Source organism: Filicampus tigris, chromosome 8 (genome assembly GCF_054856515.1).
Source record: "Filicampus tigris isolate MCC_2025a chromosome 8, RoL_Ftig_1.0, whole genome shotgun sequence".
Classification (NCBI taxonomy): Eukaryota; Metazoa; Chordata; class Actinopteri; order Syngnathiformes; family Syngnathidae; genus Filicampus; species Filicampus tigris.
The window spans coordinates 14580459-14607946 of record NC_141224.1 but is presented as its reverse complement, the minus strand read 5'-3'; the positions used below and the strand labels follow the sequence as shown (position 1 = coordinate 14607946).

Sequence of the window (27488 nt, the reverse complement as noted above, 5' to 3'; positions counted from 1 at the left end):
TTCTTTTTAGCCATGTATAACGTTAAAGAATGTTTGTCTTGTTAAAAAAAAAAAAAAAAAAAAAACTTCTCAGTTGATAATGTATAATTTTTATGATGAACAGATCATTTCTTATGGGAAAATGTGTCCTGAGATCAGTGGCGCTCAATCTGTCCACTAGACCGGATTATTTCACCGTAGAGATTCCACTCTATATAAACATATTCTGCAAGTTTGAATTCGATACTGTGTGTGTGTATCGATATATAAACATATATTTTATATCAATCACATCTTGATTAAACATAAACAGGAACGTTTGAAATGGTTTGATCTCATGTTTATACTTCCTAGCAGGGCCCTCTATTTATGGGCAAACGACGTCCACAAATAATCATCGCCTTTGAGCCCCCAAAATCTGATTTTATCATCTGCAAAGTTTTGCACGGCCTTTGTGTACGCTCACGCCGCCTTCTGATTGCCTGTTTATTATTCCAGCTTTTCCACTGAGCCAATGGGGATGTAGCCAATTCCAGGAGGTGCCAAGCCATTTCCTGTCTGTGACATCATTGTGTACTCCTCCTAAACACACTGATTTGTGTCTTGTCTGCAGCTTGGGTGGCACACATCACACGCGTCCGAGGTAAAGCAGGTTTTCACCGGGCCCTTCAGAAAGGTATCAAAGAATGCAATCAGGTTGCGTGCCTGGGTCATGGCGTCATTCATCACCACTAGACAGCCTTTGGCTATGATGAAAAGTTGACCCGCCGGGCCGCCAAATTCTGAGCTAAAATATGTAATTTTTCCAAATGAAACACGCTCTATGTCCACATGCCTTGAAACTGATTTAAAAAAGCAAACACTCTTCTTTAACGTGCGGCCAATACCATATCGTATATTCCCATTCTGCTCACTTTAATTTTGATTTCTACAAAAAATATATTTATTACCTCCTCAATTTTCTGAAAGCAAACACCTTTGACAAAATCAATCTTTTGGTCAATTTTCTCTCCAAGGCGTAATCAATCTGCAAACTTGAGCAGCAATCAGCTAGCTCAAGTCAATATTTTTAGGAGAAGACAGATTCTCAAAGTGGTACTACCACTCGCAGGTATAGGCAGGCTCGTTCTAGAGGTACGTAAAAGAACCAGGCCTAATTTCAGTTCAGTTGTTTTTAACGTTTCAGTGAAATAGATTTGCATTTAGTCTTTAAGAACTGTTTGTTATTAAACTTGAACAATTTTTACGTGCAATACATTTTAATTGAGTCATTATTTAAAGAGGAAGTCAGCTTGCGAACATCACATGACCAAGCCCAGAAAAGAGGTGAGCCGTGATTGGCCGTTACCTCAGCCCTCAGGCACTATGATGTCATTTTCAGTCGACAGCAAGTAGCAAAATGGCCGCCCCCTGAAATGGATAAATATGGCTGAATTTTGCTCCTTCATTAATGTTCCACACATGTAATATTAGTCAGAATGTTGTGGTTTGACTGGTGGTGGGTTTGCATGGGACATAATATTGTAAAGAACATTTTTGACTTGACTTCCACTTTAAGTTCAGCTTTGTGTGTGTGTGTGTGCCTATATTTAAGCATTTATGTTCAAACTGTGTAATGTTACAGTGACTTATACACTAATATTAAATATACTTCTTGGGAGCCAATCCTCTGTCTCAATTTTGATAAACACTTGGGCCTACAACGCTACTGTATTTTAATGTTGGTCATGATGGTGGTTTTTGGAGAGCTAAGCATTTTTTGAGGTGGCACTTGGTGCCACATTAGGGAACCACTGTAGTAGAATCCTCAAACCTGTCATTCGTGCCTATGTTTTTTACTGTACCGGTATATGTCTTTGTGTGTGTACACCAGCCGTCTAAATGACAAATTGCCACATAGATTATACAAACTTGAGAATGCTAATTGTGTTGATCCCCTTTAAGACCATCACAATGAACTTTTTTTTAACTACCTGCTGCCAACGTAGTGACACAATAAGAAACATGAAATTGCATCTTCTATTTTAATAATTTTTTTCTATAAGTTATTTCATGGCTGAGAAAGTGTTCATTTTGCCCTCTGTGCAATTCTAAAAGTGAAAAAATAAAAACTTTTCTGGACTATTATTAAAACAAACCAAAAAAAGGGACAAAACCTTTTAACCTACATATGCTCTTAATATGAAATACAATTGAAAAAGTTGGTCGAATATTACACACAAAATTATTTATAATCATGTAGTCTATAAAAATATTTAAACCACTACTTAAAGTAATCGGCCTCTGCATGTTTTCCTTGTTTCCTCCATAAAGTTAAACTTTTCCTCTGTTTTGTACTTATTCAAGACCCCATACATGCCTTATATGATATTCACTTTATATAGTTATGAATTAGATTATGATAAAAGTGTGTGTGAGAGTGTGCTCGGCGGTTTTGTTTTATTTTTAGGTTCTCTGGAAAATTTTACTCTCTAGCCACAGACATGTTTGAAGCTGCACCTGCTCTTTTCTGAAAGACCCAGCAAAGAACTTTGTATTCATGCACATATGTTTCCAATTTTTCTTTTTTTTAAAGCACAAATTAACGTTGACACTATGCTTTTTTAAATCCAGCATGACCTACTAAGTAAATGCTTTATTATATTTTGATTACAGAAGAACAGGAAAGAGGAAAATAATTAGGTAATTAAAACTGATTGGTCACAAATTAGAAGTAACCAAATAACCTATTGAAGTCATTTAATTGACGTAATACATTAGATGGTACCTGGAGGGACTTTTAAATTAAAATTTGACACGTACAATTGAGACACTATTATAGTAAATAAAATATTTTTAACAATTACAAAATTATATTTCATTTTATATATGGTGTTAATGCATACCCAGAAATATTAATACTAATAATCACTCTTTGTTTTTAATTGTAGTAGTATTGCTCTTTTTTTCTTTTTTCTTTTTTCTTTTTTTTTTTTACTGTTAGCACAGTTATTAACGTTACATAATAATAATAATACTTTTACAATATGCTTGTTTTCCCGCAAGCTAGTTTCTCGGTATTTTCATTTTGGAGTCTTGTACAGTAGAGTCAAGTGAAATACTTTGTACATAGCTCTTAATGAGATACTGTCAATACTAATCCCGGTTTTAGTTTCCCTCTCCAAACAGCTGCATGAAAATTCTCATGCTCCCCTCTTTCAGGCACACGTACATGCGCACCCTCACACACACACGCACCTCCACACGCACCCCCACACACACATACCCCACGCCCACGCACACACACACGCACGCACAAGCGCACACACATGCACACGCGGCTTGAGTAGTGTTGACCTCTTTCCAAAAAAAACCGATCTACACGTGGCATAATTCATATTTCCACCAGCACTTATTTAATATAGAACGCAGGCATGCAATCTCTTGCAATACATTTACAAAACAACACATTTTAAATGCCCTACCTTTTCATTTCTTGCGTGCAGATTAGCCATGCACATCCACTTCCCAAAGCCCACGCGATCATTGGGATAAAATCCATTGAATGGAAAGTTGTGGCTGATAAACGTGTTTTCGGGCTCGGTCCGTCTCCACTTCGGCGTGTCGTGCGGGTTCCCTCCGTCCGTGCACTGCGATGCAATGCACTGTGTGAGCTTCTGCACCACACTCTGAACATCTGCTCATTTCACGTGACTTTTTTCTTCCCCCCCAAAAAAATACTAACATCTGTTCTAAATAGGTTTCATTCTGTGTGCCTCAATTGGCAAGTGCTCTACTCTGAAAAGGGGAAACATATTTAAGGTTGTTTCATCCAGGGAAGAACGTGTTTTTAATTCGGCGTTAATTCAATTCCAAGATGAGTGTGGTGCGTTCAATACTAGATCAATATATGAATATTAATGACACGTAAATGTAAAATTCACCAAGTCAATCTATAGGGCCCGTGCCCTGTAGATGTGTTTAGTGTTTGTGGGTTTGTGCAAATCCCCCTCCCGCCCACGCAAACAGTGAGAGTGGCCCCCTCGTCCACGCTACCTTCAGGGCCTCCTTAAATTTCATAGACATCTGGGAATTCCATACATGCCTCGAAGGCCAATTACACACCTTCAAACGGTCACGGCTTTCTCTTTGGACAGTGAGAAAAACTTTCCCACGTCACCTAAACGTTTCACAAAGCGATGACAGCACGCATCACGACACCGGAAGTCGCGTTTTATCATATTGGTTTATTTTATGTGCAGGACGTATTGTTGAAGCAGTAGTGATTATTTAGTATATTGGAACGTCAAGAAAACGCATCTGTATTACGCAGGTTGCAGGTAGAGTTTTCTATAGAGTTAAACGAAGACCATAATAGCTGAAAATAATAATAAATCAATTAATTAATTAAATGAAAGTACTTTGGCAGGTCGACACGAGTACTCCAGTCTTATTTATGTGTGGTGAGTGTGTGGGTACAGGACATGACTTGAATTTACATGTAAACTCACAGAAGCAATAAACACACAAAGTGTCATTTCAACTGGGATTTGGTTTATGTATTTTAAAGAGTGTTTTTTGAATTACACGTCGCACTTTTTCACTTAACTTGCAATTATGTTTTTGTTTTGTTTTTTATGGGAGGTATTTTAACCTATCTGCTTTTGTCATTGTGCCTAGTGGTTTCTCACGTGTGTGACATCTTTATACCCTAAAAAAACGATCTTTAATTAGAATGAAAGAATCGTGAATGCAAAAATATTCTCGTTTTCTTTATTGCAAAAAATATACAAACATTTAAAAAAGTGATAATAAAAATAGGAATGTATTTATATTTCAAACACAGGATGTATTCCTAAATGTAATACCAATAAATAAATAAATGTTTTCTGAAAATACTTCTTTGCACAGGTTTGATCCACAAAAACAGCCTTATAATGTGGGTTACACCACCAGTAGAGAATTACACACGCACACACACGCACACGCACGTACACGCGCACACACACTGCAAGTTACACTGCCTTGCTCCACTGTGGCAGAAATAAGTCCCAATACATTTAGTAAAAGCAACTCTTCTCAACAGGCATCAGCGGTGATATATTCAACATTCGTCGTCAACAACATGTAAATACTGTACACCGTCATCAGAGTGGGGGGTGTGAGGGGGCTGCAAAAACAAACAAACAAAAAATCCCCTGCAGCACCTCCGTGGTCTTCGCTTTAAATAGTGATCCCATGTAACCAGCATTGGACTCCAGATATGTCCCGTCAGAATGTGAGAAGTTTAGTATCAGCAGTCACCTGTGCAGGGTCAAACACACACACACACACACACACACACAATGATTTGTGTTTAAAGTGCTTGGTTTGGATGTCATTGCAATCAGTTTATTGTGTATTTGTTTTGCATGTGACACGTCATGCATTTTAACGACAGGGGGAAAAATCCAACTAACAATTTGCATTATGCATTTTAACTAAAAAACAAACAAACATGTTGGAGCATTTCATAATATGAATTAAAAATAATATATGACATTTTAGTTAGAAAAAAAATAGTTGACAACTTTACATCATGCAGGTTAGTTGCATAACACATGTTGGAGCATGCACTTTGTAATGCATTTTATTAAACACAGATTCGATATTTTAGTTGGAAAAATAATTGACAATATTGCACCTTGCAGTTTGGCAATCAAATGTATTTGGCTAAAAAAAACGCACTATAATTGTCAATTTGTTGTGTGCTTTAGCTGGGAAATTAAAACAATTTGCATCATGCATTTTAGACTTGATAAAAAGAGTTTTTACAAACGCATGATGCATCATAGCAAAGAAAATAAGCACGCGTGCATTTTAGTTAGGGAAAACTATGCAGTATGCATTTTAGCCAAGAAAAAAACTTGTCAAAACTGTATTTGACAATATGCATAACGTATTTAATCAGGTAAAAATAGTCATGCATGTCTTTTAGCCGGAACAGAAGATATAGTGTATAATCTACATCATGTACTTAAGACAAAAAAGAACATGCATGCATTTTAGCGGGAAAAAATAACATAGTTGACCATTTAGTTTGAAAAAGTGTACCTCCATACCATGTTGGGCTCGAGCCGTCCGGGTGCTAGTGAGATGTGGACATGGACCAGGCGCCCTCCATCCTCCACACGGAGAAGGCGTAGCTGAGCCTTTCGTGGGCCACATAGCTGCAGCTGGACATCTTGGCGTCCAGCTCGTCGCTCTGCAGCACCTGGCACAGGAAGTCGATGTACCTGGCGGCCAGTTTGAGCGTCTGTATTTTGCTCAGCTTGTCCGAGGGCAGCGTGGGGATGATTTTTCGCAGGGCCGCGAACGCCTCGTTGAGCGACTGAGTCCTCTGACGCTCCCGCACGTTGGCCATGACTCTCTGGCTCTGGAGCTCCTCGAGCGACTGCGGGCTGCCGCTGCTGCTCGACTTCTTGCCCCGTTTGCCCCCCGCCGCGCTCGGGCTGTCCGAGTCGTCGGCGGCGTGTTTCCTGCTCGGCCTCCGCTTCCTCGCGCTTCTTTTGGGCTGCGTGTCCGCCTCCCCCTCGCTGTTGCTCAGGCTGTCCACAGGGGAGACCGGGGAGCTGCTTGACTCTTCCCCCAAATTTTCTTCGGACATCTCCACTCGCCACACGGAAATAGCGCGCCCCCTCTAAAAGAGTCCAAATATTACCTCCCTGTCATCAAGCCCTCGGGTTAGTCCACCTGGAGGTCTGTGCAGTTTGAAGACGCTGAAGTATCCATAGATGGGCCTCCGGGAGGACAAGTCTTCTGACACTTGAGAAAGTTGGCCTCATCTTATAGGCTGAAAACTTTTTGGGGAGGCACACGATTGGACGAGAGGGCGAGCGACGTCACCAGAGGGGTGGGCCCTCTTGTGACAAAAGAAAGCCAGATAACGGTGCTATATCATTACATCATTGCAGGAAAAAAAAAATCGTTCTTTGCCACTGCCATCGCTCTGAAATAATATTAACAGACATTGTGACTGATTGCAATAGTGTAAAACTGTACTATCAGTGACGTACGCCGTTATGAAGATAACAGAACTCAGTTGCGAACTGTCATGACTACAAAAGGTCATAATTTAACAATATGTTAACGATTGTGGTTGCATTCTGCAATAGCTCTATGACTGACTGCAGAATCTGCCATTACAAAGATTTTTATATAGTACTCTATATCTATACAGTATCTGTCTCTCTGTCTGTCTGATATTTTGACCCTCTCATGTAGCTGAACAAGGTAATCGAAACCAAAATATTAGAATTGCACACCACTTTAACCACAGTAATATTGTATAGAATAGTATTACATTAAAACATCAATCAAATCTGCACATTATCACTGGAAATTCTGCCATTACAATCACCCTTCAGTTATGACACGTTAACATATTTCTTACACATTTGCATGTTTCAAGCACTTTAGATAGGATAGAGGAACACATGAGACACAATTATTTTTAAAAAATGAAGTAATGACTTTTTGAATCAATTATTTTACTTTGTCAAGAACAATTTGACTGAGAGAGGGAGCGTGTAATAAGGACTTAGGGTAGTATGGCATGCTGTGGGTCAGAAGTTTTTCTTATGAGAATATGGACAAAATATATATACATTTTTTATGAGAACGAATAAAATTTAAAGCATACACAAACAACAAGTGAAATTTAGAACAAATTGCCTCCCCCGTCACATATAGCAGCCCAAATGTTTTTGGACAATCTGCTTTCACTGCACCAACCAAAAGAAACACCTCCCAAAAGAATCACATATTCTCTTCCGCAACCATGCGTGCAACCTACATGACGTTTGCTAATAATGTTGCCATAGTCTGACCTAATCCCAGGGAGATCAAACGCGTTTCATTATGCAACGCATGAGCCCAATCTGACACATTGCACATGCAGCACATTGGCCAACTTTTTCCTCATGCTCTAATTATATTCCCCACAAGAGGGCATGTTTTGTTTATAAGCCACAAATGTAGATTTAAAAAGGATCACTAAAAAGCATCATAAATCACAGGCTACAGTATGTCTTTGTGCATGCATATATGAAACAATGCGTTCATCAGAGCCCCCCTGTTGAGTCGACGTAGCCGAGGGAGAGGAGAAGGCAGCTTTGTGTGCGAGGCCCTCTGGTATTTACTGGCGTGGTGATACAATATCCATCTTGTTTAGTGGAGGATTACTTTGTTTAGGTTGAGAAGGCCCTGGTCCACGGGAGCAGCATCTGGTTCAGGAAACAGGGGGCAGTCGGGGTGAGAGGTCACAACACCAGCCGGACCATCCATTTACATCTTCACCGAGGCCTGAGAGTGAAGTATTGTTCTAAGGGGAGCACCTCCAGGTACCAACAACACACACAGGCTTGTTTAAATGGGACTTGAGCTGCATTGTCACAAAGTAGGTTTTAATCTAGCACCCTCATGAGCGCAAAAGAGCACTGGAACGTCCATAGAAAATGTTGTACTGTAACCTGCAAAGATTTGCAGGAGACAAATAAGAATCTGACTGTGCCTTGTCAAGGTGTACATACCTGTGTGGTGTCCCTGTCCATGGTACTGACTTCAGAAAGCACCTTTTACCTGTTTGTGAAGAGCAGTCTGGATTCATTTTCTGTAGTGCAGGTCCTCGAAGGGGTACCGGTTGTGGCAAGTCCATTTCCAACACAAGACCAACAATTTGGGGAGTCAAGTCCGGGACAAGCCCAAGAGCTTTAAAATGTGGCCTCGAGACTGGTCTCGAAAGGAAGACTAGTCTCAAGTGTTGCAACGCTACTTTTGTAGACTCAAAAATTCCCTCCTGAGTAGCAAGTGTTTAACCCTGCTCCATCAGACTAAAAATGAATGAAGCTTGCACAAAGTCATCCCTGGATAATTTAACTATTGACCATAAATTAGCCGTCACACTTTGGCAGAATTCAGAAACGGAATTAATTTCACACTCGGTGGGTGGGCAGGCACTCCAACTACTGTATTTGTATATAAACAAAAAAGTCAAATTTCCATAATACGTCCCTGTAAGTCTTGTGAATCTCATGAGTTTTCCCCTCCCCCTTTTTTTTCGTTTTTAAGTTTTGCAAGTGATTGTTCTACAGGTCTCATCGTAAATAAAATACTTCCACACACTTTTAGCATAATACGGCCGAATTGTTACGACACAGTGCCGTAAAGCAACACAATTGTTGTGATTTTTACGTCGTCTGATGAATAAAATTCTCGGTATCACAAAGTTGCTGCCCCCATATTAATAGTTCCTGGAGGATGATAAGCAAACAGGTTTTGTCGTCATGATTCCGGGCATGCTCTGATCTATTGATGACTTAAAACGGTCAAAGTAAAATCCTTAAGCGGCACCTTTTATCCACATCTCATGTTCTTCCTTGGCCCAGTGCCACCACCTCTCTCCATAGATTTTTTTTGTTGTTGTTGTTGTAATCCTGTTAACTGCATTCGTCCTTTTATTTACTATGTCACATTGACTGGTGAAAAAGGTCATTAAAACAACAAAGCTTTTGGCGGTGACCTTTTGCATGGTACATACATAAAAAAATAGAAGCTTGTATTTAGGCCAACTCTATATTTATAATCCTTGGCAGATTGCACTGCCGAGTTCAGTTCTTTGCTGCTGAAGTGACTCTGAGAAAACACAGCTGCTTCTTAGCTACATGATGTCATCACAGGACAACTCCACCGGTGTTGATCTTTAATAAAGACCTAACCTTCATCCCATTGACGGGAAAAGACGCACACGAATACAAAAAGAGCAAATTGACGCCATGACGTGTGCCCACTCATCCACTTATCAACGAGTGCCGGCTTGGTTGTTGTGATCCTCTAAGTGTTCATTACGGTCTTGAACGAGCGTCATGGAGCAACCTCCCAGAGGTCACATCAAGGCAGACGCAACTCGGGATCTCACTCACTATACGATCTGAACCCGAGCCAGATCCACAGAGACCTGTCTGTTTTCTCTGCTGGGGCCTTGGAAGGCAGCGTTTCTCTATCGGCCCACTCATATCTGCTGGAATAACAAACCGCAGTCCCCCACATGCGCGACGCTCCCACAATTGCCTGTGATATCCGCGCTCACTCCATTAAAGCGGCCGACTGCACAGAGTCTGATGCCAGCTATAGCCGAGATGGATCAGCTGCGCGCCATGAGGAAAGACAGGGCTCTTTAAAAGGACGAGAGCGCTCAATTAACCCGAGGGTGCTAACCGGGTCAAGCAACAGCATTGGACGACAACATTGTCATTAGCAACATAATGTGCCATTCAGGAGAGAAAGCCAGACATTGGATTTGGGGGAAATTCTGATAACAGCAGTCCTGTGAGAGTGAGACATGATTTGGGGTGTTGAAAAGGGAGGTGAGGATAAAAACACGACTTTAAAAGCCGTCTGGACATGGAGGAGCCAGGACTCCTGGACCTAGCAGTAAAAGAGAGTCTTTAAAGCACACAGCTTTGATGTTGCCCGTTCTAATCGGGCTTCAAGTTTCTCTTTCTGCTTGGAGCACAATTGCACTTGGTCTGAGAGGTCAAAGCCAAGGCCTGCCGTTAGTTGTTGAACACCCGTATAAGGGTGTTTGTACGTATACAAGGTGGGTCAGAAAATGACTCGACTGAGAGCTGAAAGGACGGGTGTCTCCAAAGATAACCTTAAGTACAAAGTATGATTTACTCCTTTCATTGTGGGCCAGATCATCAACCAGCATGTCTAGAAAAAAAAAATATTGCTTCGTTCAGTGCGTGAGAAGAGGTCGCGAATGAATCGATTCGTGTGATGTGTTGATCTTGCCATGTGGCTGCATACCACACATGGTACGCTCAAAACTGTAATACACGTGATTTTTTTTTGTAGTCACGAGTGGGGGCTTTCAGAGTTTGGAAGTCAGCAGACAATTTTAAAATCTTGCCATGTGAACCAGGCTTTAGGCAAGGCTTTCCCACTTAATGAGGGCTGATGTGGTTCTTGGAGGTCACCTTGAAGTGTACAGCACTTAAATTAGTGCACGGCTATTGTGTGTCAGTACGTACTGTTCATGTTCTATTCAAATCTATTCATACCATCTGAATGGGATGTGGGACAGCTCCACACTCAGAACAATGACACCTTATTAGCCGCTAAGGAACCAGCAAGCTCCAGTATGTTTTCACAGCTTGGAAATTGACACACACACACACGCACGCACAGATAAGGGTTTAGATTTGCTCATCACATGGTCTGCATTTGGTGCAGCCCAAACATCACAATTGTAATCAAAATCCCATCCCGCTGCATCTCAGCATCGTGCAGCATGTCGTAACTTTTCCCTTACTTTTTGTTTTAGACGTGGAAAGTTAGCGTGTGTGTTTTTGGCTCCTTGGCCGCAGTTAAATCTAAAAACCTGGAGACCAGTGAGCCGTGCCTTCTGCTGTCTATAAAAGCTTGCTGGCATGCAGCAGACCACACACACACACACACACACACACACACATATTCACCCAGGCTGCTGCAGCACGCTGACCAATGCAGTGACCCACGCAATGAAAACGTCTGCGCAGAGAGTTACAGTAGCTTTGCCGCGGCTTTGCTATAAACAGGTGCTGCGTCGACTTTCGAGAGTGCTACGATTGTGTGAAGCACTTGAAGGAAACGGGCTGACAGACTCATCTCTTGCTAACCCGGTAACATATCTGTGCAGCAGTGGTGTTTTTATATTCAATTCATTGGTGGGGCACAAGTTAATTCCAATGTATCGTCCAAGGGAAATGTTATAAATAAAAATAATCCCTGACTCATTAGAACAACTTCACAACTGGAATCAAAATTTGACTATGCGGCAGACATACTGTAGACACATAAATCAACAGAACTGCCCCTAATCTTTTTCCAGGTCACGTAACACATTTGCATGCTCTCTTGCTAAGCAAAATTGATGGGGCTTAATCATTTATGCCTGAATACTAGCCATGCGGACGACTTCATTTGTAGGCGTTAGTCCTGCAACTGAATCACTGCTCTGTATGTAGTACTATAGAATATATATTTGAAAAACGTCTTAATCCAAACACTAGCCCAGGGGTCACCAATGTGGTGCCCGCAGGAAACAGGTAGTCATCAAGGCCCACATGAGTAGCTTGTGGGCCTGTTCTAAAAAAAAAAAAAGCTCAAAAGCAAGGAATTTTCAAATGGAGAAATTAAAAGTAAAAGTCATCATAATAGTGAATACGGCAAAATCTTCTGAAAAACAATAACAAAGAATTTGTACTTCACCGCTTCCCACCACTACCAAAATATTAATGTAAATGAAACCATGGCGGGTTCGGTCAGTATTTTGCACACTTCACCAGTGGAGGTTGTGGGAGGAACTGGGGCATCCCCTTTCCCCACCTGAGCCCTGCCATCCTTCCACAATGAAAAATAACCATGAAACTCAATAGGAGTGGGGACTTTTCACCCTCTTGACAGTCCACAGACCTCACAATCAACCATCTGATTTGACTGGATTGTTTTTATTTGAGCTGATGAAATAGTCCCTCTGCAATATAGTCTTGAAATAAAAAGTAATGCATTCCATAACTGCACTGTGGATTTGATTGGGATGCAAATGAATATGTCGTGTTTTATTTCAGATACCAAAAAAGGTCACTTTTTTGATTTGTTATTTAGAGATGTTAAACGGTTCCCCTTGATACATATATTTGAGTTTAAAAGTCACAACGTTATGGATACAACACAAATTGCTGTAACGTTTTCTGTTCCAACATGACAAAGTCCACAAAGGAATGATTGGATGAGTTTGATCTGAAAGAACGAGACCTCACCCCAGTTGCCTGAAACACCTTTCACGGTGCATGAGCATGCATGCGCCCGCGAGTGCATGATCCCAGCAGTAAGAGTCTCATGTTAATTGTAAAACCTTAAAACAATCAATGTGTAGTAAACCCTTTATTGCTTTGATGTGATCAATTATTTTTGCTTACATTCAGTATTGATGTCATCAATAACATTTTACTCTATGATTTATCACTCATACCTTTGGTGAAAGGGTATACACACACAAAGTCAAAAACAGAGCTACAAACACGAACACCCTCCAAAATATTTGCAATCGAGCAAACAGATCCAACTGGCAACCACACCAATCAGGTTGCAGCCCTCTGTCAGCACCATTTAGTACTGCTGAGCCAATGGCGTGTATGGATTTCATTACCGTGATTTCTAGAGGCGGAGCTAGTGGAGGCTGCATGAATCTAAAAAAGCAACTGCGAACTGCAAAGCAAGCGCAAACCTGATTTACACCTGGCAACTACCTTCAGATGCGTCGCCAAACACAAACACCGTCCACCCCCACCAAAATGACATCTTCACCGAGCATCCAAGTATGTGTCGCTTATCAGAAGCAAATGCTGTTAGCTAGTGCTAATCTGTGCATCCAACAAAGCCATTCATGGAGAAACATAATTAACTTTGCCCTATAGAACAGGCACATCAGAGACCCAACTACTACTATTTGTATATAGATCCGTGGCGGAGCCAGAACGTGGCCAATGGGTGGGCCTGGAAAAATCAGGGTGGGTCTGAATATTTCATTCACTGAGCATAATCCTCCCGTCCCGACACATCGTATATTCAAATAAAATGACAACCACAATTACGCCATTCTTAATATTCAATAAAAGAAAAAAACACAATGAAACGCACATTTAAAAAAATAATTTAATAATTTCCTAGAAATTAAAAAAAACATTTTTTTTTTCACATAAATCTCACTGGGTGGGCAGTCTGTCAATCTGGGTCCGCCTTGCAGTTGAAAAGTGATCATTGAAAAGTGATCATTTTTGAAAAACAAAGAGTCATACACACAAATACAAAATGAAAACACTCTCAAGTTGCAAGGAGCAAGGTAAATGGTAAATGGCCAACCGGAGCTGACATCACTTACTATAGGCCTCCGGGGCTAGATCGGATTAATGGCATTTCAATCCATTTCAATGGGGGAAAAAATCACTTGGCATTCAAATAAATTGTAATGAATGAAACTCACAAGTCAATATACCACTATATGCCCCCTTTGGAGAATCAAGTCAAGTCAAGTCAAATGTATTTATATAGCCCTTAATCACAGGAAAGTCTCAAAGGGCTTCACATATGCACCAGATCATATACACGACATCCCCTGATCTTCAACCCCAGGAGGGCAAGGAAAAACCCCAAAAAACCCATCTGGGGAAAAGTGAGAAACATTGAGAAGGGACCATAGATGGGGGAATCCCCTTAGCCAAGGACACATCCTCAGAGAGATTCACCCCCAAGCTCTCAGCTGATTGTAGCTTTTTGTGTGTGTGTTTGCTCTTGGGAGTTGTGTTTATTTTCACTCATCATTGAGGAAGTTGTGTGGTCACCCAGCTGGGCATGTCATCAAGGCGTGATGTCATTCAAGCTTGATTATCAGCTTGAATAATTCAAAGCAAGAGAATCAACTGAATGGGACAAACAGTGAGAGCATCTTTAACTTCAAACCAGACTTGGCATGCCACGAGTAGAGTGCGAGGCAGGGAAACAGCATAATGCTGCATCAACAGTGCACCGCATCCAAGTCATGAGAATAATGTCAGCAGCCCATTGTGTAGTACTTTCTACTAATTATGTGTACATTCAAGCATCTCACCTGAGTTGCCGCTCACAAGGACCGTGAACCGGGAGCGGGCCAAGCAAAGTGCTCCGGCAGTATATGGATGTATAAGGATGAATATCATCCAAGGGGGATGATGGGCAGAAGTGTGGGGGTGAGGTGTCGGCAGTTGGGGAGTGATCTGGGCGGGGGAGGGTCTCCCATCTCTCGCCAAGAACAACACTGCACAGGATCCTGCTGACTTCTATATTAAATAGCCAGCAGTGTTATCTTTCTTCATTTTGTCATTACACAGTCATTTCAGACACGAGCATATCCCACAATGCAGTGAGACACGTGATTGTAAATGATGCGAGGTAACGACACTGATGGTCTCTCAACTGCAGCTGCACACTCATCTCTGCTCACCTCTGATCCCCCCCACTGTGTCAGTCAGAGGTGACCTCTTCTTCCTCCTTTCCTTTCTCCTCCTCCTTACTGAAGACACAATGGGCTACCTCTCTAGCGATGTTGTTTTTGGAACAGGAACCCTTCAGCCTCCCTTGGTTGACAGAAATTAGCCAAGGACACATCCTCAGAGAGATTTACCCCCAAGCTCTCAGCTGATTGTAGATTTTTGTGTGTTTGCTCTTGGGAGTTGTGTTTATTTTCACTCATCATTGAGGAAGTTGTGTGGTCACCCAGCTGGGCATGTCATCAAGGCGTGATGTCATTCAAGCTTGATTATCAGTTTGAATAATTGCAAGCAATATCTTAAAGTACAGTGGAACCTCCAAGACTGAACAAGCTCCAATTGGCTCGAGGTGCAAATGTTCAAGAAAAAATAATAAACCTGCTATGCTGAATTCATGTACAAGTTAAAGCGGAAGTCAACCCCATCATTATTCTTTACAAGAATATGTTGTATGCGCCTCCACCAGTCCAAACAGAACATGACTTATTAATATTGCGTTTGTGAAATATGAGTTAAGCAGCAAAATCTAGCCATCTCAGGGGGCGGCCATTTTGCCACTTGCTGTCAACTGAAAATGACATCACAGTTGCTCAGGTAACAACCAATCATGGCTCAGCTTCAGAAAACAGGTGAGCCATGAATAGCCCTGAGCAACTGTGATGTCATTTTCAGTCAACATAAAGTGGCAAAATGGCCGCCTCCTGAGATGGCTAAAAAGGGGGGGATGTTGAATTTTGCTTTGACTAGACAGTCTTTTAAGTGTTCACGATGACAACTTCACAAAATTCCATCAAACAAATGTAGCACAAACATAAGTCAGTAAGTCATAAATAAAATCAGATGACACAACATTAATGCAAACAAATCTGTGGCGTTTTTCATGTTTCATGAAACAATGATATGCAAACATGTGGACTGCACTTCTTAAGCACCGAACTTATCTAGACACTCTGTACTGTAAATAAATAAATAAATAAATAAAATAAACATATGTATAAAAATTACAAATGAAATAAAGCTTACTGGCCAACCTTTTTCTTGAAGTCAGCTGGGAAGAAAAGGAGGTGGCAGTTCATCAATCTGAGACTTTAGGATGGAAGGCATGTGTGTTATGAAAACTCACATTGCTGATTATCAGCATACCTCAACGCCAACCCTGTTGACTCCATCTGGTTTTTAGATCACTTGTGGACTGGGAGTGTCACGCTTGGTACATCAAGCCTGTCAGCAGCCACGCTCTCTGCACATCCCCCACACCATTGCTGTACACCTGACAAAACTTTTGACCACAGCGTAGAATGTGATCACATCAGCTCCGAATAAATGAGGGATTCCTTTTGCCATCATTTCACTGACTGATTCTCTGCATAGGAGCTGATGATTAGCAAAGCTCAAAAGGCTCATTTGTGTGCATTCATTTTATGAAATTCAACTTCTGTAAGGCCGCTAGATGGAAAAAGTGAGAGAAAAGTCAGGCAGCCAGGATGTGGACACAGATTACTCACAAAGCTGCTCCAAAACGCTGCCAAGCACTTCACGTTGTATTTTTTCTTGCTCTCTTTCCCCGTGAGTCATGTGGTAATGGAGCTTCCTCCTTCCCAGCGGTGGCCATGGGAAGAGGCTCCAAGCAGGCTGTTAGTCAGAAGAAAGGCATCAAACACCTTGTTACACCGCAAATATGCTGCTCTAAATTTCCCAATAATATGTCTCATGAATTTGCTGAATGGATGGAACACAAGAATTATTTTGTAATTTACAAATGTTCCTTTTTCTTTCTTTTTTTTACTCATTTCAACAGATGTAAATACAAGTTTTAATCCCATTGTTCCTATATGGTTAGTGTGCTATGGTGTGTAGTTTCCTCTTTAATCGTGAATGCATCCATTTTCTATATCAGTTGTCCGAATTAGTAAATTGAGGTGCCCTGAAGTGGAAACAAACAGCTGGACTCCCTAACATGCATAATTTTAGGAATGAGGGAGGAAGCTGGAGTACCCGCAGAAAACCACACAGAACAGGGAATAGATGCACACTCCAGAGTCCCCATAGACCAGAGCTGATCTTCAAACCTCAAACACCAGAAGTGTGAGGCAGACGTTCTAATCATTACACCACCACGCTGCCCCCGCTTTTAATCAGATCAACTCAATCCTCAGTGATAAATGAAGTGCAGTCTTATAAACTGTTATAATGTTTTTCTCCCCCCACTGGCTTTTCTAATCACCCAACTTGCTCAGCTTTCACGTCATCCATTACCAGATTGTTTTTTAGGGTGCAAAGTAAAAAGGGTGGGTGTTGTGGTAGGAGTCGACCATCACAGCCTCGCAGTGAGCATAAATCAGCAAGCTAATAAATTGAAAGCCAAATGACTTCTTGGCCCCAGCATATATCACGGAATCATGGCGGCAACTCAAATGAAGTCTCGTGCACCCATGGGGGACAGAGGAATGCTTCTGTTCATGCAAAGTGATTTGTGGATGGCTCCCAAGTTTGTTGGCTGCAGAAACCACCCTTCCACAAACCTCCAAGATCACTTATCTTAATTTGCAGTGGATCGTTACTCCATTATGGCTTTAGGTTAGCAGCAAATCTTCAAAATGGGACTTTAAATCTGCTGATGCAGATATTAAGAAACTAAATTAATATTATTCTTTACTATGCACTGGTAGACTATTTTGAACCGCTCATAGTAATTCTACATTGTTGGGACAATGGCGCTACCCATTGGATGGAAAATGCCACGACAGATTTTCAGCCTCTTATTTTCGTGTTGAACAAAGCAAGCAAAACACGTCAAATTAAAACAAATGTATGATTTTCAAAAACACTTCAGTCACATTTAGTAAATTTAAACAAAAGTATAGTTTCGCTTCTATCGTAATAAGGGTGGAACAAATGTGCTTGTGCTCAGGTCCCTTTTCGAATGACACACATTCCAGGAAGTAAGCAAAGGCGATTTATAGGAGTGTCATTAAACACTTTTGACACTGAGTTTGCAGTATACTGTAAAAAAAAAAGATTATTTGTCCCACAGTGGGAAATTTTCATTAATATATTGTACACATTAACCTGCTACATCATTAGGTTCACCGACAGTATACCGCTAGAGACAGTGGTTTTGTATCTGACAAATGCAACATGCTTGAGGACATTTAGGTAATTGTGTATTTTCCTTTGTAATAAAGTGAAAAAAACAGAAGAAACATGAAAAATAAGAATATCCTGCTTTCGTCAAACTGTTGACAGGTGTGACGTCACACAGGAAGTCCCGCTTTAACACCCCCTTAACCATATGATGACGTAATATCCGGTAAGGTTCAGTATGACGAACCTCGATGACTTAATTTTATAGCGCGGAAGTAGAGCCCTGCCGCTAGCTGCGCCCCTTTGAGGACGTCATATATATATCCTAATATATATATATATATATATATATATATATATATATATATATATATATATATATCTCCTAACATATATATATATATTAGGGTGTAACGGTTTTTGTTTTCATCCAGAACCGTCTCGGGAGCTCGGGGGCTTTACGGTTCGGTACACGCAGTTACACGACGAATATGTCTGATGGGGGGTAAAGAAAAAGTCAACGCCTGAGACCAAGCGACCGCCACATTTGTTGTTGGGAGAAGAAATAGATCAAAACAATTGTTGAAGAAAAATAGCGAGTGCAGGAGAAAGCATAGAGTTGGAGGAGCCATCTGCATGTCAGACGCTTGTATAGTGTATTGTATGTATAGTATAATCAGCCAGGAACATTTCGGCTTCCGTACGGCGGCGATGGTGTGCAGGGCTGCGAGCGGTGGAGTGAACAAGAACCGTGTGTCGGCGTTGTTGGACCTCCGTTCGGTATGTTGCAGGTAACACTTCAAGCATGCTCACATCACCCCGATACAGTTACCGGAGATCGAAAATAAATTAAAGTGCACAGCAAGACTGTGCAGAGCCAGTCCCAAAGCACCCATGGCAGACTGACAGACTGCCCTCCCAGTGAGATTCATGAAGAAATATATACATTTAAATTTTTTGATAATTATTGAAATTATCTTTCATCGTGTTTTTATTTTATTGAATATCAAGAATGCCATAACTGTGGATGTCTAAGGAAGATCTGACCTTCATATTATTCAGTATGTCATTTTCTTTGAATATATGATGTGTTGTGTATTGTCAGGCCCACCCTAATTTTTCCAGGGCCACCCATTAGCCATGTTCTGGCTCCGCCCCTGCTGCGAAGCGCGAACACAAGATATCATGAGCGAAAGGAGCCGCTACCTCGTTTGCAGATAAGTGGTGTTGAAAAGCGCTAGCCATGGTGTTGATTTGCTATGTAAAGTTTGGCGATGTTTATTGGGTGTAAAGTTTGGTTGACAATGTCATAGAATAGGCTCAGTAAATTACCGGTACTACAATAATTATAGTTATAATGAAGTTAGAATAATGAGGAGCAGTATGAAGGAGAGGGAGTAACTTTCACGTCTTCCGACTCCTTTTTGGTTATGTAATTAAACTGTTTTATTTGTCTTTTTTTTCTGTTTGTTCTACTTATTAGTTTTTAAATAATTGTATGTGTTCCAACTAAAAAATGCTCACTATCTGTGTCTGTGAGGGGGGTTAATGTCACAATCTTTTTTTAAAAACATTGGTCCGATTTAGCAGTCAATTTCTGTGGTGCTTGCTAGTAAACATTTTGAACAAAAGGGATGTATGCTTCTTGGTGTGTCTTATTTTTATGACGTTATGCACACTTTGTCAGGAGATTGACAGGTAAAAATAACTGGACTTCAAACGTGGGAAATGAGTAATAGTTATATGCAATTTTAACAATGGCATCTTGCTTTCATCATCAATGTAACACAATACTTGCATTTTCGAAGGAGAGCGAGGACTATTCCCAATCAAGGTAAGCCTCGATGGGGATCTTTAGTATTCACGAAAGCTGACCTCAGCCCATTAACAAACTATCGGGTCAGCTTTCTGCTGTAGCGCTAGAATAATAGATAGATAGAATAGATGATAATAAATATAATAATAATGAATGTGTAGCTGCAGAGTCACACGAGTCTCCAGACACGCATTCACAAATCGCAGTACGCCTTTGTGACTCCTGGACTGCAGGACTGTAGCAAAAGTCACATGTACGAATACAGCTAATCAAGAGGCCCAATATTTACACATCACCCACATGCGTACCATTTAACAATGTGTTTGCGCAAACAAATCAATGTACACGTTTGCCGAATTTTGTCAACTATTTGTGACTTCAGTTACGCATTTGTGGATTTTCAATACGCATTTGTCACTCCAGTTGCGCATTGTAAATTCTCAATACGCATTTGTGACTTCGGTTACGCATTTGTGACTGTGTTTACGGATACGGATTCTTGTTACACACTCGTGGATTGAAATACACGTTTGTAAATGGTTTTGCTCCGATAATGACCCCATAGATTGGCCAGTACCACTCAAACCCGAGCATCGACAATTCTGGTTGGCTAATACGTCTATCACTCAAACACCAAAGGGGAGGAAAACAATAAATCTTTAAATATAAAACGACGCTGCCTTGCGATTGGATTATTGCTCTAAATCAAACCTCGACGTCGATTAAATTTTGATTCATCGTGCAGCCCTAAACATATTATTGGGTTCAGCGCAAGCAAAATTACTGGCCACTAGACATGTCCACTACACGTGTATTGCTGCTTTGCTATTGGACCACTTTGGGCCACGTGACCCACGGTACCCAGCAATTTCTCAGCTTTTGTTTCATTTGCAGGCGGGCAAAACAACACAGTTGCACTCGTTATTACCTAAAATGCGTGTAGTTGTTGTTTGGGCTGTAAATATGTTTGTTATGGCTATTTAAGGTTTGTCACCGTCACTGTAGCTCGTCCTGTCGGAAATGAAATAATCCCCTGTGGCAGTTTGGAGTTATCGCTTCTCGGCCTTTTGGCTAAGATCAAGTGTAGTATCTGTTCTTATCAGTTTAATATCTGATACGTCCCCTATCCGGGGACCATATATTAAATTGATTTTTGGAACTGGGAGATGGAATAGGGGCTTGCTCCGTCCACTCCACGCATCGACCTGGTATTGCAGTACCTCCAGGAACGGTGCACCCCCTCTACTGGTTAACATCAAGAACTGAACTTAAAATTACATTACTCTGGACATGTATACAAACAGTGTTGTGAAAATCAATGCTCATGTCTACAAGTGTCTCTTATTGAAATGTCTCATACTGCATTATTCCATTAGACACCCAGGTCAAACGTCCAATGTTGCAAAACGTTTGCGTTGTCACTTCTGAAAGGTATAGTGTAGTTGTTATTAGTTATAAACTCTTTCCCCCTCTAGATAGAAAAACATTTCAAGAAATATATAGTCATAGTTTTTTCAAGAAAGGCCTTTCTTTTTCTTTCCCCCCATAAGAAAACGTCCTCTTGCTCCGTCCACGCTACTCCAAAAAGAGCTAAAGTGAACAAGGATATTTCTCATATTTCATATTTCATTTCAATGTAATATTTATAATGTACGTATAATGTTCAAACGTATTATTTTCAAATGAACATCTATAGTTATAAAATTGTGGGGACGGCACGGTGGACGACTGGTTAGCGCGTCCGCCTCAGTTCAGAGGCCGTGGATTCGATCCCGGCTCCGGCCTCCTTGCGTGGAGTTTGCATGTTCTCCCCGTGCCTGCGCCTGCGTGGGTTTTCGGCGGGTACTCTGGTTTCCTCCCGCATTCCAAAAACATGCACTACGTTGATTGAACACTCTAAAGTGACCCTAAGTGTGATTGTGAGCGCGGATGTTTGTCTCCGTGTGCCCCGCGATTGGCTTGCAACCAATTCGGGGTGTCCCCCGCCTACCGCCCGATGACAGCTGAGATAGGCTCCAGCACTCCCCGCGACCCTTGTGAGGATAAGCGGTGTAAATGATCGATGGATAAAATTGGTGGTCAACGAATCAAACGTATTGTGACTCGCTATCAAACGTATTATCAAACGCAAAGTGTTGTGAAAGAGTGTATGCTGTTACACCACTAGATGTCACCAGCATTAAATTATGTTCCTGACCACACAAAGAAACAGGAAGTGAAGCATGGGGGCCGGGAAAATTCCCGCTTTGAATTCTTAGTAGAAGTGAAGCAAGGCATGATGGGAATGTTTTTGCGGATTCATTTGACCTCATTCATAATGGTTTAGGTAATGTGCTGACTGAACGATACTATTTAAACCGGTGGACGAGTGCGGCATCATCCAGTGTGAATGTGTGTGTATGTGTTGACACGCGTCTCGCAGATGAGCCCGTGACTGAAGATGGTGTGTGCGCGAAAGGGGTCGGCCTTAGCGAGATGAACAACTCATACTTACCTGGCAGGGGAGATACCATGATCAAGAAGGTGGTTCACCCAGGGTGAGGCTCAGCCATTGCACTCCGGCTGTGCTGACCCCTGCGAATTCCCCAAATGTGGGAATCTCGACTGCATAATTTCTGGTAGTGGGGGACTGCGTTCGCGCTCTCCCCTGATGTTTTGGTCAAAGATAATCTAACGAACATGACGACGTTCTTATGCACCTAAGGAGTGATATACTGATGAGTTCGGACACTCCACGTTACAAGATCGGGAAACTAAATTTTGTTTGTTAACAAATTCCAGTTTGACCCGCCACCGTTAGGCAGTTGTCGGAGGTTTCTAATTTAGGTCCTGAGTTTACCCAGCCCCCTCCCACCATCTTGTGATGACCCCATACGTTCGTGCTCGTTTGTGCTGTCAAAAATTCCGATCGCGCTGCAACGGTTTTAAAATATTCCACTTTTAAATTTCGAATGATGACGTCACCAGACCTCCATTTGCACCCAAAGGGGTCGGAAATGGTGGCATTCGTTTGTGCTCCGTTTAATACAATACAACAACAAATAGACAACATATAACTTCAATGCATGTACTATAGTACAGTCTTTGTCCATACTAGTAAAATAAACCAGCACACTGGTAGGAAATCAAATAAATGCTCAATCACTTTTTTGCAGAAGCCCGTTTCCACCAGTGGAAAAAAGTTTTTCTTACTACGTCCGCCAATAATATTATATGTACTATTAATAAAGACGGCATTTACAGGGCCGATGAAATACATGATAATTTAGACCAATAATCCAGTATATGAAGGGCACACCAGAAAACACATCCTAGAGTTCCGGTGTTAGCCAGAGTCACACAGACACTTATTTGGCCGCAAATATCCGTACAACAGTGTATATGGAAACTACCTCAACAATATGTCAGTGATTATTGTGCCATCGTAAGCACAAATTCACAGAAAACTAACTGTAAACACAGAAAACGCTGGTCGAATCCCACACAGAAATCTGATTGGCTGCCTGGAAGATTATGCAAAGATATTTGTGGTCAGGCAAGTGCCATTGGTGCAGAAAAAGGGCCGCGCCTCCCTCACCCCTCCTGAGAATGCAGCCCGGTTGGGCAGGGAGCACCTCATGCATGCTTGCATAGCCTGCAGGAACTAACGGTGGGCGATACTGGGCGAGAGGGGTGGTGGGTGGGTAGTGCGGCGTTTTGAGCGAAGTATCGAGCCGAAGATTTCCTACCAGTGTGCTGGTTTATTTTACTAGTATGGACAAAGACTGTACTACAGTACATGCATTGAAGTTATATGTTGTCTATTTGTTGTTGTATTGTATTAAACGGAGCACAAACGAATGCCACCATTTCCGACCCCTTTGGGTGCAAATGGAGGTCTGGTGACGTCATCATTCGAAATTTAAAAGTGGAATATTTTAAAACCGTTGCAGCGCGATCGGAATTTTTGACAGCACAAACGAGCACGAACGTATGGGGTCATCACAAGATGGTGGGAGGGGGCTGGGTAAACTCAGGACCTAAATTAGAACCTCCGACAACTGCCTAACGGTGGCGGGTCAAACTGGAATTTGTTAACAAACGAAATTCAGTTTCCCGATCTTGTAACGTGGAGTGTCCGAACTCATCAGTATATCTCTCCTTAGATGTATAAGAACGTCGTCATGTTCGTTAAATTACCTTTGACCAAAATATCAGGGGAGAGCGCGAACGCAGTCCCCCACTACCAGAAATTATGCAGTCGAGATTCCCACATTTGGGGAATTCGCAGGGGTCAGCACAGCCGGAGTGCAATGGCTGAGCCTCACCCTGGGTGAACCACCTTCTTGATCATGGTATCTCCCCTGCCAGGTAAGTATGAGATGTTTATCTCGCTAAGGCCGACCCCTTTCGCGCACACACCATCTTCAGTCACGGGCTCATCTGCGAGACGCGTGTCAACACATACACACACATTCACACTGGATGATGCCGCACTCGTCCACCGGTTTAAATAGTATCGTTCAGTCAGCACATTACCTAAACCATTATGAATGAGGTCAAATGAATCCGCAAAAACATTCCCATCATGCCTTGCTTCACTTCTACTAAGAATTCAAAGCGGGAATTTTCCCGGCCCCCATGCTTCACTTCCTGTTTCTTTGTGTGGTCAGGAACATAATTTAATGCTGGTGACATCTAGTGGTGTAACAGCATACACTCTTTCACAACACTTTGCGTTTGATAATACGTTTGATAGCGAGTCACAATACGTTTGATTCGTTGACCACCAATTTTATCCATCGATCATTTACACCGCTTATCCTCACAAGGGTCGCGGGGAGTGCTGGAGCCTATCTCAGCTGTCATCGGGCGGTAGGCGGGGGACACCCCGAATTGGTTGCAAGCCAATCGCGGGGCACACGGAGACAAACATCCGCGCTCACAATCACACTTAGGGTCACTTTAGAGTGTTCAATCAACGTAGTGCATGTTTTTGGAATGCGGGAGGAAACCAGAGTACCCGCCGAAAACCCACGCAGGCGCAGGCACGGGGAGAACATGCAAACTCCACGCAAGGAGGCCGGAGCCGGGATCGAATCCACGGCCTCTGAACTGAGGCGGACGCGCTAACCAGTCGTCCACCGTGCCGTCCCCACAATTTTATAACTATAGATGTTCATTTGAAAATAATACGTTTGAACATTATACGTACATTATAAATATTACATTGAAATGAAATATGAAATATGAGAAATATCCTTGTTCACTTTAGCTCTTTTTGGAGTAGCGTGGACGGAGCAAGAGGACGTTTTCTTATGGGGGGAAAGAAAAAGAAAGGCCTTTCTTGAAAAAACTATGACTATATATTTCTTGAAATGTTTTTCTATCTAGAGGGGGAAAGAGTTTATAACTAATAACAACTACACTATACCTTTCAGAAGTGACAACGCAAACGTTTTGCAACATTGGACGTTTGACCTGGGTGTCTAATGGAATAATGCAGTATGAGACATTTCAATAAGAGACACTTGTAGACATGAGCATTGATTTTCACAACACTGTTTGTATACATGTCCAGAGTAAAGTAATTTTAAGTTCAGTTCTTGATGTTAACCAGTAGAGGGGGTGCACCGTTCCTGGAGGTACTGCAATACCAGGTCGATGCGTGGAGTGGACGGAGCAAGCCCCTATTCCATCTCCCAGTTCCAAAAACCAATTTAATACATGGTCCCCGGATAGGGGACGTATCAGATATTAAACTGATAAGAACAGATACTACACTTGATCTTAGCCAAAAGGCCGAGAAGCGATAACTCCAAACTGCCACAGGGGATTATTTCATTTCCGACAGGACGAGCTACAGTGACGGTGACAAACCTTAAATAGCCATAACAAACATATTTACAGCCCAAACAACAACTACACGCATTTTAGGTAATAACGAGTGCAACTGTGTTGTTTTGCCCGCCTGCAAATGAAACAAAAGCTGAGAAATTGCTGGGTACCGTGGGTCACGTGGCCCAAAGTGGTCCAATAGCAAAGCAGCAATACACGTGTAGTGGACATGTCTAGTGGCCAGTAATTTTGCTTGCGCTGAACCCAATAATATGTTTAGGGCTGCACGATGAATCAAAATTGAATCGACGTCGAGGTTTGATTTAGAGCAATAATCCAATCGCAAGGCAGCGTCGTTTTATATTTAAAGATTTATTGTTTTCCTCCCCTTTGGTGTTTGAGTGATAGACGTATTAGCCAACCAGAATTGTCGATGCTCGGGTTTGAGTGGTACTGGCCAATCTATGGGGTCATTATCGGAGCAAAACCATTTACAAACGTGTATTTCAATCCACGAGTGTGTAACAAGAATCCGTATCCGTAAACACAGTCACAAATGCGTAACCGAAGTCACAAATGCGTATTGAGAATTTACAATGCGCAACTGGAGTGACAAATGCGTATTGAAAATCCACAAATGCGTAACTGAAGTCACAAATAGTTGACAAAATTCGGCAAACGTGTACATTGATTTGTTTGCGCAAACACATTGTTAAATGGTACGTATGTGGGTGATGTGTAAATATTGGGCCTCTTGATTAGCTGTATTCGTACATGTGACTTTTGCTACAGTCCTGCAGTCCAGGAGTCACAAAGGCGTACTGCGATTTGTGAATGCGTGTCTGGAGACTCGTGTGACTCTGCAGCTACACATTCATTATTATTATATTTATTATCATCTATTCTATCTATCTATTATTCTAGCGCTACAGCAGAAAGCTGACCCGATAGTTTGTTAATGGGCTGAGGTCAGCTTTCGTGAATAATAAAGATCCCCATCGAGGCTTACCTTGATTGGGAATAGTCCTCGCTCTCCTTCGAAAATGCAAGTATTGTGTTACATTGATGATGAAAGCAAGATGCCATTGTTAAAATTGCATATAACTATTACTCATTTCCCACGTTTGAAGTCCAGTTATTTTTACCTGTCAATCTCCTGACAAAGTGTGCATAACGTCATAAAAATAAGACACACCAAGAAGCATACATCCCTTTTGTTCAAAATGTTTACTAGCAAGCACCACAGAAATTGACTGCTAAATCGGACCAATGTTTTTAAAAAAAGATTGTGACATTAACCCCCCTCACAGACACAGATAGTGAGCATTTTTTAGTTGGAACACATACAATTATTTAAAAACTAATAAGTAGAACAAACAGAAAAAAAGACAAATAAAACAGTTTAATTACATAACCAAAAAGGAGTCGGAAGACGTGAAAGTTACTCCCTCTCCTTCATACTGTTCCTCATTATTCTAACTTCATTATAACTATAATTATTGTAGTACCGGTAATTTACTGAGCCTAGTCTATGACATTGTCAACCAAACTTTACACCTAATAAACATCGCCAAACTTTACATAGCAAATCAACACCATGGCTAGCGCTTTTCAACACCACTTATCTGCAAACGAGGTAGCGGCTCCTTTCGCTCATGATATCTTGTGTTCGCGCTTCGCAGCAGGGGCGGAGCCAGAACATGGCT

General features: G+C 41.6%; 1 protein-coding gene and 4 non-coding genes across 5 annotated transcripts; 2 read left to right on the top strand and 3 right to left on the bottom strand.

The window, feature by feature from the left end:
* Positions 1-4808: 4808 nt before the first annotated feature.
* twist1b (twist family bHLH transcription factor 1b) lies at positions 4809-6732 on the bottom strand. The gene is made up of 2 exons (XM_086038069.1): positions 6060-6732; positions 4809-5262 (listed from the first exon to the last, which is right to left on the bottom strand). Exon 1 carries the CDS (start codon positions 6602-6604, stop codon positions 6086-6088), a length of 519 nt encoding a protein of 172 aa, XP_085894195.1. The 5' UTR covers positions 6605-6732; the 3' UTR covers positions 4809-5262; positions 6060-6085.
* Positions 6733-21016: 14284 nt separating this feature from the next.
* Positions 21017-21207, top strand: LOC147143867 (U2 spliceosomal RNA). Its single transcript, XR_015088005.1, has one exon. It is a non-coding gene; the product is annotated as a U2 spliceosomal RNA (small nuclear RNA).
* A 1244-nt stretch (positions 21208-22451) lies between these two features.
* LOC147143866 (U1 spliceosomal RNA) lies at positions 22452-22615 on the top strand. Its single transcript, XR_015088004.1, has one exon. It is a non-coding gene; the product is annotated as a U1 spliceosomal RNA (small nuclear RNA).
* Positions 22616-24159: 1544 nt separating this feature from the next.
* On the bottom strand, positions 24160-24323 carry LOC147143865 (U1 spliceosomal RNA). The gene has a single exon (XR_015088003.1). It is a non-coding gene; the product is annotated as a U1 spliceosomal RNA (small nuclear RNA).
* Positions 24324-25567: 1244 nt separating this feature from the next.
* Positions 25568-25758, bottom strand: LOC147143864 (U2 spliceosomal RNA). Its single transcript, XR_015088006.1, has one exon. It is a non-coding gene; the product is annotated as a U2 spliceosomal RNA (small nuclear RNA).
* Positions 25759-27488: the final 1730 nt, after the last annotated feature.

Bases quoted from the DNA above. Each gene is read 5' to 3' on its own strand.
- twist1b (XM_086038069.1), bottom strand. From the start codon at position 6,604: ATGTCCGAAGAAAATTTGGGGGAAGAGTCAAGCAGCTCCCCGGTCTCC.